Genomic DNA, 12238 nt, shown 5'->3' on the forward strand with positions numbered 1-12238 from the left:
TCACCCAAACTGCCACAATCTTTAACTGCTAAACACTGAGACCACTCACTGACCGTTGCCATTTGCCAGGTGCGCTGCTGACTAAAGTCCCAGCCGCTATGTTATCTGTAAGTGGTCCCTGTTCAAACCCTTCCTGGCTGCTAAGAGAACCACCACAAGACACTTTCTTGCTGAAGGCTTCTGTCGTCAGATTGTGGTCTCCTCGTACTCTGGGATGGTGATGTGCTGCTATCGGCTATGGAAATATCCCTGCCCTAGTTAGTTACAAATGTTTTGAAAGCTGTTGCTGTCATTTGACTCAAAGTATTCATTTTGAATTACTGAAATATTCATCGTATTTGTAATATTGCAGGTGTGTACTGCAGTTTACTTAACACTGCATCAATCTTAATCTGTTTTTAGGAATGCAACACGACAGTGAGTTTGGTTATTCAGGACAGAAGGAAATCTCTTGTTACTTACAGAATATACATATGAACATTTAATCTGTGCAGTTCTCATTATGTTTGATCTGCATTTTGTAAGCTTTGTAAGCAGTACCCAGCCTAGCCCTGCGGGAATGGTTTCCAAGGCAGTGCTTAATTTGCGCTGCATTTTTTAAAAGGGTGTATTGGGGGAGTAAGTTTCACTGCCCACGGATAGATCTACACATTGCTACCTTGCCTTATCACCTCCCCCTCCAACAAGTGCACAGAGTCACAGGATCCATTTGCTGAGTAGGATTTATATTCCATCTGACAATTAGCAATTCTTGTTAACAGCTTGTTTTATGTTAATTAAAATTTTCAAGAAGAGATATTTTGCCAATTAATTATATTTTAAACATGTAATGTGAGTTTGAGTTTTTAATAATCTTGTGGTTGAAGGAATTGACGGCAGAGTTGAATGTATCACAGGGGATAGATGACTAACCTTAGAAAGGTTAGCTCATTTGTTATACAAACGCATAATGGAATCTGAAGTAGAAACATGCCACACATGTTGAGCAAGTCAAACAACACAATGTAAAGAGAAATATAAAATGTAAGAAACACTCAACCGGTCATCTAGGAGGTGGGGTGATCAGTGGTCGGCATGGACCTAAGGGCCAGTTTCCATGTTCTATCTCTAAATTAAATTAAAAGAATAATAACTTTCTGTTAATTGCCTTTTAAAGTTAGTTATGGGCCTGAAAGAGATTCCCTTTGTAATAATGTGCAAGAAGGAACTGCAGATGCTGGTTTAAACCGAAGATAGGCACAAAAAGCTGAAGTAATTCAGCGGGACAGGCAGCATCTCTAGAGAGAAGGTACTAGTGACGTTTTGGGTCGAGGCCCTTCTTATAATGCTCTTCCCTTTATAATGTCCTTCCCTCCACCTTCACTGCAATGAAAACTGACCAACAGTCTCAGACCTGAAATGTCAACTGTTTCTCTTTCCACGGGTGCTATCTGACCTTGGTTTTCCCAGCCTTTTTGTATTTTCTAAGCTGTGCAGTTTTAACTTGTGCAATCTGAAGAGTAACGTTAACAATTCAGGCATGATTTTGTGCATATGTATAACCAGAATTAAAAAAGGTAAGCAATGCCTCACCACCCCCAAAAAGACATGTCCTTGATCTCATCCCACTTGACCTGCAAGTACTCAGTTGCTATTTTACAAGAAAAAGTGCTGTAGTAACTCAGTGGGTCGGGCAGCAATCAGGCAGTCTGAAGAAGGGTCTCATCCCAAATGTCAGCAATCCACATTCTCCAGAGATGCTGCCTGACCGGCTGAGTTATTCCAGCACTGTTTTACTTTGCCTTGTTTTTGTCAGGTTGTCTGGTTGACACTCTAAAGTAATAACCAAATACGATCTTGTCCCTGCACTAAATTCTTCATTTACGACCTAAATTATAAAATTTTGTTACCGGAGTAACTACCTGTTTTTTGTGTGCGTGTGTAATCTTTCAGCTCCTCAGCTTTTGCTTTCGTTTCTTTGGTCTATTATTTTACTGAATGCTCTACAAAAACAGTTCCTTGAAGAGCATTTTAGTGTGACCCACGTTTCTAAACTACTTTAGTTATTCATGTGTGGGAATATTTGACTTGTGTTTTCCCAGTTTGGCTTCATAAACTACGAAGTTGGTGATGGTAAAAAGCTGTTCTTCCGTGTGAATGAGGTATTGGATGGTGTGGAGTTGCAGCCTGGAGATGAAGTGGAGTTTTCTGTCATCTTAAATCAGCGTACAGGAAAGTGTAGTGCCTGTAATGTATTCCGTATCAGGTAAGCTTCTGGGGTAAATCCGCAACAATAAGTCATTGTAATCAAATATTGCAAAATGTTCCTTTGGAGGGAGAGGGGTTAAATAGTTTGTGCTCTTCGGTATTGAATTGACATTACAATTGCATGCATTTTAAATACAAGGCAGCATTTGCTTTGTTCACAATTTATATTGGCACTGTGCAGTGATGGACCAAATCCAGTTTAACTTCCATTGTTGAAATCCAGCATATCCATTGTAATACACATATTCCCCCCGAGTACCAACTGGCTCAACCTCACAAGGACACCTTGTGGCTTTTGTGTTTCTACACACTCCTTCCAATTTTCCACATCAATTTGTGCTGTGAGGTAATTGGATTGAGATTTGTCTCATTCGTTTCATTCAAGGTCCTTGCAGCAAAATCAATAGAACGAATCTGCTGTTGGATACAGCTATGCTTCCCTGTATGGAGGTCTAACTAGCTCCTTTCATGAAATGCAGGATTATGCTTGCTACCTTTCCATCTGTAGGAACTGATCTAATATCTGGAAATGAGTACAGGCCATCGATGGGGAATGACGTTGCTGGCTGTATGTATGTGCTAATTGCTTTGGAACTGCACTAAAAATCTGTTTACCACATTTTAGTATTCTGTGCTTTAGCCTTTAAATTGACAAACTCATCGATTTGCCTATTTTAAATGACAATGTCTTATACCACAATTCTATATTTTAAGGCTAATTGGAATGAATATATATTATAACAAAAATCAAATAAATGACTTCTCGCTGTCACGTGAAGTGCCAAATCTTCAGGGGATTTTGCAGCTGATTGATGCAACTGCACTGTCCTTGTTTATAAATGTAAACAAACTCAAACTGTCCTTTTATATTTATTTTCCATATCACTTGAAATAAAATTTACTCTGCTTATTTTCTTAAACAGAGCAACCTTACGTAGGCTATGCACAGACCTTTATGTTGCTTCTTAAACCAAAATTACTTGATTCTAAATGTCTAAAGGAGAGTGCAATTTATTTGCTGTGTTCTGGATACTCTAATTGCACCTCATTCATTCTAGATCTGTAGTGTGAAGGTTTTCTCTGTCTTTTGTGAAGATGGACATAAAATACTGGCTATTTCTCTGAAAATCTGTGTACTCTCCTCATTTCCCATGTAAAATTTCCCTTCTGGTTGTATTCCTTCACCAGAGGAACTTTCTTTGCACTCACTGGTTCCCATATGGACAACATTAACTAGATTCCTTCCCACCCCACCATCTCCTCCTCCTTGATCTCCAATTCCAATGAGATGTGCTTAACTTTGCCACCAGAGAAGGAATGTAGCCTTGATGACTCATGAGTGCCGAGAACTGCATCTAATCCCCAAACACATTGTCCCCATTTACTGTTGGATTTGTTTTAACTTGCCAGATTTGAATAGCTCCCTGTAGTATGGTGCTGTGGTCACTTTGTTCATCCACGTCGAGTCCTTGCACTCATCCAGATAGGCTGCCAGAACTTGCACCTGTTGAACAAATGCAAGGAATAAGACTGCTCTGCCACCATTTTAATTATAAAGATACCTATCACACCAAGTCACCTTGATCAACCCTGATTTTTGTTTAAAAAGTGGTGCATTGGTTTGGGAGAAAGGGGAAAATATTTGAAGCTCTCAAGCAGATTTCCTTCAACTTGCATGTTGTCTAAAAGTCCAGTAAAAATAGATTATTTTATTGAAAATGAAGAATGTTCACCAATTCTGGTAACATCTTTTAATTTTCTTGAGGCCAAATTGTGTTGGCTTCTATTTGTCAGCAGAAACAATAAAACTTTCATGTAGAGCTGTCGAATCAGATCAATATGTGGATAGAGACCTTGCACACTATGTAGTTATTCATTGTAAACAGTATTGGTGTCTGAAATGTGATTCTAAACCCTCTATTGTTGATAACCTATGTACTCTATAGAGAAAAGAACACATTTATTGTCTAAGATGAATCCAATTTAAACATCAATAAAGTTGCCAAGTCCAAATTTGGGTTTCTAGCTGCATTAGGTATCCAAAATTGCTACCCTTCCACATCATGGCATTAAGATTTTCTCTATATCACTGCAAAACATCCTTCTCAATAGGTGCCTGAGGCTAGTTTGTGAGAGGATCAAACAAAGTTTCCTTTACTGCCTGGGCAGTTTAAATCACTTACACAGAAGTTAGGGGTAGGCTCCTTGGCCCTGGATGCTGCTCCACCATTCCTTGGTGAGTGGAAGCGAGTATTCAATCAGGGTCCAGTAGCCGGAAGCTGAACTATTGCGATTTCTGGATGGCAGATTATCAGTTTGTCATAATTTCTCTGCTGATTGTAATCTCAGCTCAGCATCTTATGTTCCCATCTACCCATGATAATCTTTCACTGCTCGCATTATCAAGAATCTAAGTTTAGAATAGGTTGCTGTTGCTTGAATGTTTGCAGTATAGTTGTACTAACCATAAAGAAAGCAATTTAAGACACATCCTTTGCAAATTGCAAAATTAATAGTTTATAAATATTTCCTTTGATTGGCATAGCCTATTTATTTTCTCATTGAATGTTCCTTAGGGTCAGAAGATCATTTAAATCCCCCTATAGTTTTTTTAACCACATTATTCAAGCTGATGTACCTCTTAGATGTTAAATTAGAATAGCCTAATCTGGTGTTAAAATATCCTATATGAGCACTAGTTAACGACTTTTGCAGTTAACCACAATTGCTCTCTCAATTTGAGCAAGGATAATCAGTGTAGTAAAATAATTCTGAACTAATGGCTTGATTCTTTTCTATGTGGTTTATGCAGCCTAATAAAGCAACTTAAAATACTCACACTAGACATGTATATTTCTCCTTTTTAGTGAAGGTCAAAAGCTTGTGGCAGCACCACGTCCTGATCGCCTAGTACATCGTCTGAAGAGCATCACCTTGGATGACGCAAGTGCTCCAAAATTGGTTGTGGTTCGCCAGCCAAAGGGACCCGATAACACCAAGGTAAATGCTATTGATTACCTAGTGTCTCTCACATTGGGGGTAGGGTATTGACATGGATAGAAAATTGGTTGGGAGACAGGAAACAAAGAGTAGGGATTAACGGTTCCCTTTCAGAATGGCAGGCACTGACCAGTGGGGTGCAGCAAGGCTCGGTGCTGGGACAGCAGTCATTTACAATATACATTAATGATTTAGATGAAGGAATTAAAAGTAACATTAGCAAATTTGCAGATGACGCAAAGCTGGGTGGCAGTGTGAATTGTGAAGAGGATGCTATGAGTGACTTGGACAGGTTGGGTGAGATGGCAGATGCAGTATAATGCGGATAAATGTGAGGTTATCCACTTTGGTGGCAAGAACGGGAAGGCAGATTATTATCTGAATGGTGTCAGAATGAGTGTCCTTGTACATCAGTCACTGAAAGTAAGTATGCAGGTACAACAGGCAGTGAAGAAAGCTAATGGCATGTTGGCCTCCATAACGAGAGGAGTTGAGTATAGGAGCAAAGAGGTTCTGCAGTTGTACAGGGTCCTAGTGAGACCACACCTGGAGTATTGTGGGCAGTTTTGATCTCCTAATTTGAGGAAGGACATTCTTGCTATTGAGGGAGTGCAGTGTAGGTTCACAAGGTTAATTCCCGGGATGGCGGAACTGTCATATGATGAAAGAACAGAGTGACTGGGATTCACTGGAATTTAGAAGGATGAGAGGGGATTTTCTAGAAACATAAAATTATTAAGGGATTGGACATGCTAGATGCAGGAAACATGTTCCCAATGTTGGGGGAGTCCAGAACCAGGGCCACAGTTTAAGAATAAGGGGTAGGCCATTTAGAACTGAGATGAGGAAAAACTTTTTCACGCAGAGTTGTGAATTTATGGAATTCTCTGCCTCAGAAGGCAATGGAGGCTGATTCACTGGATGCATTCAAAAGAGAGTTAGATAGAGCTCTTAGGGCTAGCGGAATCAAGGGGTATGGGGAAAAGGCAGGAATGGGGTACTGATTGTGGATGATCAGCCATGATCACATTGAACAGCAGTGTTGGCTCGGCCGAATGGCCTTCTCCTGCACCTATTGTCTATGTATCTATGTTTTTTAGAATAGGATACCAACTTGGTATTTTGTATGGACAAGTGGAAAGATAATACAAACATTGATACTGGGGAAGAGGCAGGCGATTCATATATGGCGAGCAAATATCAAGGGTCCTGTAAACTAAAGTAGATGGATGGTCCTGACTGAAATGTATCTCAGGTGATTGAGAGAAGCCCGAGAGGGGATTGCCGCAGCTCGGGGTTATCTTCGTGACAAGCCTGATGGCTTGGAGCCATTGTGCAAGTATTGTTACTGAAAGGGATCAGACAGAATTTAGATGTTTTCTAACGTCATGTCCATAGTGGGCAAGTTATTGGGGAAAACTGAGGGAGAATAGATTTAGGAAGGCATAGATTAAACAAGGAGAGTCCACATGGATGTAAAGAAAGATGGTATTTGACTAGAAAATGAACTTTTGCTGCCTTCCATATAGATTATATGGATCCCAGCAAAATGTTTGATCACATTTCATGTGGCAAACTGATTGGAAAAGTGAAGTTGCAGAGTCTCGAGGTAGAATTTCCCTTCAATGGCTGAACAATTTTTTTTAAATCGTCATTAGTAGAAGCCTCTTCAATCTGATTTTGTTTTTAAATGCGGTTCACTAAACACAGGTCATAATAATGCAAATAATTGACTGGACTTTAATCCTTGTGCCTCAGTGAACAAGATGCACCCAGAGCATTTGAAGCATTATTTAGATGTCATTTTAGCACTTTCATCCAAATGTAGTCGACTATATTTTCCACCATAAAATTTGAGATGATGGGTCGCAAAGTTATTTTTTAACTGCGTCATCTTAAGTTGATTATAACACAAACTAAACTCTGAGGTTATCTCCGGATTAAAGTTCTGCAGCTGTTTTTCTAGAGTTTGAAAGAAGTTTATCTTCCTCGGTGAAACAGTAAATTTGATCAGTTCACCTTCCCTCTTCCGAGCATCCTTTTGTCATTTTTTCCTGACCTGAGTGTTACCGCATATTACACCACTTTCTATAGAAGTCAATGATTTGGCAAATAAGGAAATGGGCTTGTGTAGGAAAACTGATGGGCAGAATGTGGTTGTGGTATGTATGCATTGTAGTTTGCAAAACACTATCTATATCCTACTAACTGGAAATGCTGCCAAAATCTAAGTAGCTGGAAGCTTCAATAGAGAAACGAAATGTGGAATTTTATTCAGAGAACATTTCACACCCTCCCGTGGGTGTAGAGTTTTCTATTGAAGAATAGGTTCATGGTTCTGAAGAAATGAAACAATTATAGCCCACTTCTCAGTCCCATGAATGACCATCTCATTTGACATAGAACTGAGCCACAAGTATTGTATTAACATTTCGTTAACACTAATTTTGGGATGAGGCTGCAGTCGTGACGGCATGATTTTTGTTTCCTTGGTTGAGAATGTTGTTTTTAACAGTTTTCTGGTTCCTGACTGCTCAATGGGTCCATATGGGAGGATTGGGTATTGTAGACTGTAGAACCACTGATATCTATTCTATCCTCCTAACTTTTCACACTAACAAAATCTAAACAGCAGGAAGCCCCAATAGAGAATTACACTGTCCCTTCCTCCCTCTTTCCCCAACCCCTTACCCAAAATATTGCCCTGCAGATGCATAACATCCGGAATTACGATATTGTTGATTTGTGACCTTTGGACTTTGCACCTGTAGAAGCACTGTGTTCAGTGAAGCAGAAGCGGGGGTAGTGTGGGGATGGGCTGCCAGCCTCTCGTCTTTGTGAATCAACTACAGTAGAGCACCTGCTGTCCGTCTACCACACTAGGGTTATTTTTGATCACTTTAACCATTGCAAGTTTGACTTGCAAATGAAGCAGACAGTTATTCCAGATCAGCTCACAATTAGCAGTTACAGTGAGAAGAATTTATTTCCTGAGTTTTATCATACTGATTTCTGGCCAACTTGGCAGTCTACACAATTAAAAATATATATTCTAAAGCCTGTGTGTGTTAACTTGGTTCTGGTGTATCCAATATTGGAAAAATAACTATTTTGTGTTTTATCTTGCAGGGATTTACCGTGGAGAGAAAGATTCGTCAAGCAGGAGTCATAGATTGATTTCTTTTCTTCCCCCAGCAAGCACATTACCCAATGCAGTATCTTCGGGGAGGGAAGGGTTTACGCAAGGTTATCTGCCTCCACCACCCTCTTGTGTTTCCTAGTCCTACATGGAAAATGGAGCACAATTTATCTATTTTCAAGCAAAACTACAGTTCTACCACTTGTCTGTGCTTTTATCAAAAGCTTAAAAAAAAGTACAAAATGAAGCAAAAACAAAAAAAAGTTTTAGAAAAATGGTGACGCACAGGCTCGGGGCAATGAATGAGCAGAAAGCCTTAGTTTCACAGCCTTTTGGGAGCTTGATTTAAAATCCAAAAAAGCATCTTACATCAATGCTAATTTGAAATTTAAGTTTATTTGCCTTTGTTAGTAATGAGAGAAATCTGAAAAAGAAAAAGCTATACAACTGAAACATGAGTGCTGGCTTTCATTAAACCTTTCAGTACAAGTTTGTTGATGCTGTGGAGCACTGCAGCCTTGGAACATATTTTCCCTATTCCAGAAACTAACAGATTTGTGCATAAAAACAAATATCACTGTTATTTCCCACGAAGGGCACCCTGTGTAATGCCGAATGGAAAAGGAAGCGGCTGAATTTTTTTTAAAGTATATTAATGCATCAAGATGGAAATGTTAATCGTTGGTACTGTATATATGCCTTTTGCATAGAAACAGGGAGACTAGTTGATATCAAGCATTAGTAATCAAAAAGACTGGTCTGTGTTCCTATACCAAATAAGATCAGGAATTTAATTGATGTTGATGTGGGACAGAGGCAGTATCCCGTTTCTGTTTCGCCTCTGCTCACAGTTTGGGGTTTGTCTAAACTGGAGAATGCTTTGTTCTTGCAAGAAGGGAAAACAACTCCTGGCTTTCTCCTGTGTCCCTGTTAATGGTCATGAAAAAGAAACTAGAATAAAAAGTTTTACCATAAATTTTGAACTCTCGAGTGGACTTTGTCTACCCAGATGACTACACATTGTCATTCAGTGAGAATCTTTCCCTGGATTACACTGCTTAAACTTGGATAAATGATTTGGTTTAGACTGTGTCCCCAAGTTACAAATAAACGAAGCACTGGCCAGGAACTTTACAGTTGAAATTCCAGAGAATCTAGGTAAATGCGGGTGAGCATGAAACCTTCGTTTCAACTAAGATTGTCAATAAAGTCCGGTAAAAGAATTACTTGTTTTGTCACTGCCTGTTCCAGAATTCTGCCACTTTCCAATAAGGAGCGTTCATTATGGTAGGGGGAAGGGTGAAGAATAGAAAGTTTAATATAATAGAACAAACTGGCCCCCACACATCTCAAACCAATTATCTGCATTTAATTAGTTCCTTTAAGACTGGTGCTTCACATGCACATGGTTAAATCAAATCTGATAATAAGCTACACAGATATTGATGCAGGTGAACAAAAGGTTTAAATTAAATGGAGAGTTAGATAGGGAAACAATTCCAGAAATATTTACCTCATTAGGGAAAGATTCTGCTCCAATGCCTGATCTCGTATCACTTCAAGTCATAAATGTGTGTAGGGAATAGGGTTTGCAATGAGGCTTTACATTGAAGTGTTGAATTGGAAACCAGTGAATAATAACATGCGGGCAGTTGGTGATCTGGTCACCCGGCACGTCGGTCTGTGGAATAGTTTTAGACAAGCTCAAGTTTGTGTGATGGAAGGTAACAGACTTGCCAAAGCAGCAATGTGGCTGAATGATTACAAGGATATTGGTCAGCTGAAGCACAGTTACATTTGTGCCATGCCAGAAGTGAAAGCAGCTAATATTTACAAAGCAGATTTATAATCAAACCATCTGTCTACACCAAGACGGTACACCAAGACGGTACACCAAGGTTAGTTTGGGGAGTTATCAAGAGGAGAGATGAAGTTGAAGGCTGCGCAGTGAATTTGTAGTGGAGGTCTATGTGAAACTAAATTGAGAATTAAAAAAATATATATTTGCTGCCTGATGAGCAATGACCAATTGGAGATGGAAGAGAGATGCATTCAAGAGAGAGCTAGATAGAGCTCTTAAGGATAGCGGAGTCAGGGGGTATGGGGAGAAGGCAGGAATGGGGTACTGATTGAGAATGATCAGCCATGATCACATTGAATGGCGGTGCTGGCTCGAAGGGCCGAATGGCCTCCTCCTACACCGATTGTCTATTGAGATATAAACTGGAAAGTAGTTACTGCATATATGCAACTTGCTATCTCTTTGAATGGTATCAAACAAGTAGTATAAAGGTAAATACGAGATGGTGCTTTATCGTATGACTATTTGGAAATTTTAACTTGAAGAAATCAGTGTTGGCAATAAAAAGGACATTGTCAAAGTATAAAGAGATAAAGCATAATCTTGATTGTGACATTTCAATAGCTGCAGTTACACATCTCACTGGTGTGGCTGAAGAAGGGGGAATAAATGAGGGCAAATCGTGATGGTATGAAAATGAGCTGGAGAAATGAAAAACAAGGCTTTAAGGGGGCAGCTACGTCAGTTGAGAAGAACGAGGAGCCAGTAGGGCTTTGATGCACAACCAGGCCTGGAAGCACATGATCCAGTTTGCTGGGTAGAACACATTTTTGGCTCTTTGCGTGAGTGAAGATGAAGAATGCCCATCTCCGTTCCTCTGCCAATGTTACTGGTGTAATGGCAACTACGACAAGTTTGTCAGATGAGCCAAAGAATAGAGAATTCATTGTATGTAAGTGTGACTCGCAGCTTGGTGGGTCTGGCACCTTTCATAGACACCATCTCCTGGACATTGTATCCAGTTATTGTGCTGATTGTGAACCGCCTCTAATTCTTCCCTCTGTTGGAATTGTCATGAAGTGCACTACCAGCCACAAGGTGCCTCCATTTAGGATTGGAATGGCACTTGCCAGGAAGTTTGTATTGAACTGGTACAAGTTGTATATTTGGAATAAAACGCGCGAGTGTGGGAAGAATGTGCCAGAAGTGTGCAGTACCATAGGATCATTTGCATCCTTGAGGGCAGATGGGACCTCTGATTTCTCCACTTGGATTAGTATTGCACATCAGTTTCAGAACTTTCCATATGAGACTTGTATCTCCTAGCACTCCAATAACACAGGGGAATGCAAGTTTGCATGCAGCCATGAAGTAGTGTCCAGCGTTGAGATAGTTCCCTGTCAAGATGTTACTGCGAGTGTCGTGTGAACTTTTGTGCATGAGAGAAAGATTTATTTATTTGTTTGACCCCCATACGAAAGAACCTTAGACATGCAGTCAGGTCAACCTACAATGTCAAGCTACATTTTGGATTCTGTCCGAGTCAAGATTGTTACCAATTGATACACTGGTAACATTTTATAATTTGGTAAGTCAAATAATGAATGCTAATAAATGGAGTTCACTGCCAAAGTGTCCCACTCAAACAGCAATAATGTTCGGAATTATTTAATATGGATTTCTCCTGATCTGTTGCTGGGGTTTAAGCATATAACAGGTGACGGAATGGCAGGACTTTCTTTCCCTGTTACTACATTTCTGCATTGTCTGATCCCAGGTTATGTTTGTGGGGGGGGGGGGGGGGGGTGGAGGCTGCCCTTAGGTTTATAAAATCATGAAAGACATAGATAATGTGAACAACAGATGGACACAAAATGCTTGAGTAATTCAGTGGGATGAGCAGAATCTCTGGAGAGAAGGAATGGGTGATGTTTCGGGTCGAGACCCTTAAGACTGATGTTGCGAGAGGGAGATACATAGATAAGGAAGTGCAAGCTGTGAAAATACAACGGAATGGAGATTTTTTTAAATGTAGAATAGATCATTGTTAG

The 12238-nt window shown here is 39.9% G+C and overlaps 1 protein-coding gene across 3 annotated transcripts in view; it reads left to right on the forward strand.

Annotated features, from left to right (window-relative positions):
• csde1 (cold shock domain containing E1, RNA-binding) overlaps positions 1–11821 on the forward strand; it is an 84302-nt gene extending 72481 nt beyond the window's left edge. The window contains exons 17-19 of one of the 3 annotated variants that reach the window (XM_078420857.1): positions 2082–2245; positions 5115–5247; positions 8377–11821. In XM_078420857.1, the coding sequence (XP_078276983.1) occupies positions 2082–2245; positions 5115–5247; positions 8377–8424 (345 nt within the window). In that variant the 3' untranslated portion in view covers positions 8425–11821. The remainder of the gene's footprint in view (positions 1–2081; positions 2246–5114; positions 5248–8376) is intronic. The other 2 variants (XM_078420855.1, XM_078420856.1) reach the window with 2 other exon arrangements.
• Positions 11822–12238: the final 417 nt, after the last annotated feature.

Source organism: Rhinoraja longicauda, chromosome 24 (genome assembly GCF_053455715.1).
Source record: "Rhinoraja longicauda isolate Sanriku21f chromosome 24, sRhiLon1.1, whole genome shotgun sequence".
In the NCBI taxonomy this organism is placed as follows: domain Eukaryota; kingdom Metazoa; phylum Chordata; class Chondrichthyes; order Rajiformes; family Arhynchobatidae; genus Rhinoraja; species Rhinoraja longicauda.